Source organism: Narcine bancroftii, chromosome 3 (assembly GCF_036971445.1).
Source record: "Narcine bancroftii isolate sNarBan1 chromosome 3, sNarBan1.hap1, whole genome shotgun sequence".
Lineage (NCBI taxonomy): Eukaryota > Metazoa > Chordata > Chondrichthyes > Torpediniformes > Narcinidae > Narcine > Narcine bancroftii.
In genome coordinates this window covers 101,924,957-101,928,711 of record NC_091471.1, presented here as the reverse complement: position 1 = coordinate 101,928,711, position 3,755 = coordinate 101,924,957, and the positions used below count along the sequence as shown (strand labels likewise).

Sequence of the window (3,755 nt, the reverse complement as noted above, 5' to 3'; positions counted from 1 at the left end):
TCCATGACTGCATGCGTTTCATCCAAGTGCTCTGGATTTCGCTAAATGATGCATGGGCTGGTAGATTAATTGGCCATGATAGATTACCCTAACTATGTAGTGAATAGTATAATGTGGGGAAAATTAATGGTAATATCAGAAATTTAAAATGAAAATAAAGTCGGGCTGTTTTGTGAGCCAGTCTTGAATTTCTGGGCTGAATGCTCTCATCCTGTCATATGGAAAATTCTACTCTACACTCAGACTAATGCCTTGTGTTCCAATATAAAAAGAAACTGTAATCTTTTGAGACTAAAGGCTTTGTTTACAAATGTATAAAAATTTAAAATATTAATTTCTAACTGACCTATCATAAATTTCAAGTTGGTATTTTTGTGCAAACATCTCAATTTAATCCATCCCAAGGTCTTTCTTTTAATCCACCCCTATTCATACCTTGTTGCCCAGTTTTCTCTCATCAGGATGAACTGGGTTGCTGCTGTTCCGGTAGCTTTCTTGCAAGATATCAGGGGTTTGTTCCCTTGTCTTTCTTGATACAATAAAATGCACTCTATTTTCGCTAATCTGATGATAAACAACACAAGGCAAACAATCAATGAAATATCTACTTTGAATCCATACCAGAATTTTGAAAATAAATAGCCAAGACCACTGCAATAGAAGATTCCTGGATTCATATTAAAACTAAAACATTTCAATATTTCCACATTATATTTAAATATTTTAATGTAATGATGTGATTCTATAACCATTCTTACTATTCATCTAGGTGTTACCAATTTAGGCTGAGAATGTAGTTGTAGTTGGAACAGTTAACATAGCTTGAAGATAACACCAAAATTGATGGTATGAAGATTATTTAAGATTACAAAAGTATTTAGATCACTTGGGAAAATGACAAAGGAATGCCAGATGAAATTTAACTTGGACAAGTGTAAGGTGTTGCATTTTGCAAAGTTAAACCAGGCCAGGACTTGGACAATAACTGCTGAGTCCTAAAGATGGTTGAAGAACAGAGAGACCAAGGAATACAAGTAAATAATTCTCTCAAAGAGGCAGCTGAGGTAGACAGGGTGAGAAGGTTTGGCATGCTTTCCTTCAGTGGTCATGGCATTGAGAACAAGATTTGGGACATCATGTTACAATTATATAAGACATTGGTGAGACCACACTTGGAGCATTGTGTGTGTTTTTAGTCACCAGCTTTTGGAAAGATACCATTATCTGGAAAGATAATGATTTACAAGGATGTTAGTAAAACTGAAGGGCTTGTGATATAACTGGAAAGTCAAAAGGATAGTTCATTTTTTGATGGAGCATTGGAGCCAAGGAATGACTTTAGGAGGTATATATAATCACCAGGGCATATTGACAGTCTTTTTCCGAGGATAACCATAACCATATAACCGTTTTCAGCATGGAAACAGGCCATGTCGGCCCTTCAAGTCCGTACCGGTTCACTTGAACAACTCCACTAGCTCCTCTGCAAACTCCTGAGGAAGTAGAGGCTTTCTTCATGATGCCATTGGTGTGTTGGTTCCAGGAAAGATCCTCCGAGACAGTAGGGGAGTCTAAAGCTAGAAGGCAGAGATTTAAAGGAGGTCTGAGGGGCAACTTTTTCTTATGAAGTACAGTGGGTATATGGAAAAAGATGCCACAGCAAGTATAAATGTTGGCACAAATATTTAAAAATATTAAATATATATTAATATATTAAATATTTAAAATATTTAGACAAGTTGATAGATATTAAATTTTAGAGGGATGTGGGACAATCACAGAAAAATAGGATTACTTGGGTAGGCCACTTGATCTGCATGGATGTAATGGGCCAAAAAGTCTGTTTCCCTAATGTATACCTCTATGACTCTACAGATACATTGGTATTGACATTCTAACTATTATATTGATATAAATGTATCAATTTTAGTTCTGTTAAATAATTTCAGATTTTGTCAATGAAATTATAGTATTAGGAATAACTTCAAAATGCAATGACTACTAAATGTATCTGTAGAGTCATAGAGGTATACATTAGGGAAACAGACTGTTTGGCCCATTACATCCATGCAGATCAAGTGGCCTACCCAAATAATCCTATTTGTCTGTGATTGTCCCACATCCCTCTAAAATTTAATATCTATCAACTTGTCTAAATATTTTAAATATTTAATATATTAATATATATTTAATATTTTTTAAATATTTGTGCCAACATTTATACTTGCTGTGGCATCTTTTTCCATATACCCACTGCACTTCATAAGAAAAAGTTGCCCCTCAGACCTCCATAAAATCTATGCCTTCTAGCTTTAGACTCCCCTACTGTCTCGGAGGATCTTTCCTGGAACCAACGCACCAATGGCATCATGAAGAAAGCCTCTACTTCCTCAGGAGTTTGCGGAGGAGCTAGTGGAGTTGTTCAAGTGAACCGGTACTGACTTGAAAGGCCGACATGGCCTGTTTCTGTGCTGTAAACGGTTATATGGTTATATGGTAAATGCACAGATAACAATCAGTAGTACAAAAACTGGAAATAAGCAGGAAATTAGGAAGACAAAGAGGCTTATGAAATATCACTGGCAGTCAGGATGATAGTAAATCCAAAAGCTTTTTAGAAGTATGTTAAGGAAAAAGAATAACCTGAGAAAGAGTGAAGCTCATTATGTAAAAAAAACAGGAAAACTCTATACACAGAGATAAAAACATAAAATTTACATCTTATATCAATACTTTTCTTTGTGAATACTGATGAAAATGAATTTGGAGAACATAAGAAAGGAAAAAGTAAAATTCTAATGCACGTCTCCATGAATAAAGAAAAGGTACCCAATGCCTTGTTAAGTTTAAAGGTGGTTAAATTCCCAGGACACGATGAAATTTACTCTCGTTTATGGTGAGAGGCAAGGAAAGTGATTTCTGAGGCTATGGCTGAGACCAGTGGTGACAAAATAGGTTGCAAGTGCAGTCTCGTTTTTTAAAGAAAGCATCATGGAAAAGTCTAGTGAATATATTCCTGTGAGCCTCTCGTTAATAGTAGGGAGATTATTGGAAGAAATTCTCAAGGATAGGATTGCTAATTACTTGGAAAGAAAGGAAATAATGGCCAGAGGCTTGTTTCTATGCCGTGTGTCTCTATAAAACATTCCTCGAATCATTTCTGAAATACTGGTATCTATTTTGAACCTTACTCATCAGCACAAATTATGCTTCGGGACACATAGAATACATGTCACGGGGTCCAAATCCATAGCTCCCTGAAAATGATGACACAGGAGGATAGAATATTGAAAATGGGATTTCTTATGCTTACATTCATACGCCAAGGCATCAATTACAAAGGAAGAAACACAAAACCTCAGATACTAAAATCTTGAGCAGTCAAACAATTGCTAGAGGAATTCAGCAGGTCTGAAACGTTGACCGACCATTTCTACCCATGAATGCTGTCTGATTTGCTGAGTTCCTTCAGCAATTCTATTTTGCTTATCAAGCAAAAGAGTTGGGATATCATGATGCAGTTGTATAAAACACCAGTCAGACCAGTCTTCAAGTATTGTGTTCTATTTTAGTCATTGCAATATAGAAAGAATGTGGTAGCCATAGAGAGTGTCGAAGAGATTCACCAGGATATTATAACGAATGGAGGGTACAGTCAAAACAAAAGATTGAATAAACTAGTTTATGTTAGAATGTTGGAGGTTGAGGGGTGACCTTGTAGAGTCACCAATTATAAGGGCCATAGATAGGTTTGA

The 3,755-nt window shown here is 36.0% G+C and overlaps 1 protein-coding gene across 7 annotated transcripts in view; it reads right to left on the bottom strand.

The window, feature by feature from the left end:
• The window catches only part of lnx1 (ligand of numb-protein X 1), a 282,074-nt gene that overhangs the window by 45,360 nt on the left and 232,959 nt on the right, over nucleotides 1–3,755 (bottom strand). For all 7 annotated transcript variants that reach the window (XM_069924659.1, XM_069924664.1, XM_069924660.1 and 4 more), the window contains one exon: nucleotides 436–564. In XM_069924659.1, the coding sequence (XP_069780760.1) occupies nucleotides 436–564 (129 nt within the window). The remainder of the gene's footprint in view (nucleotides 1–435; nucleotides 565–3,755) is intronic.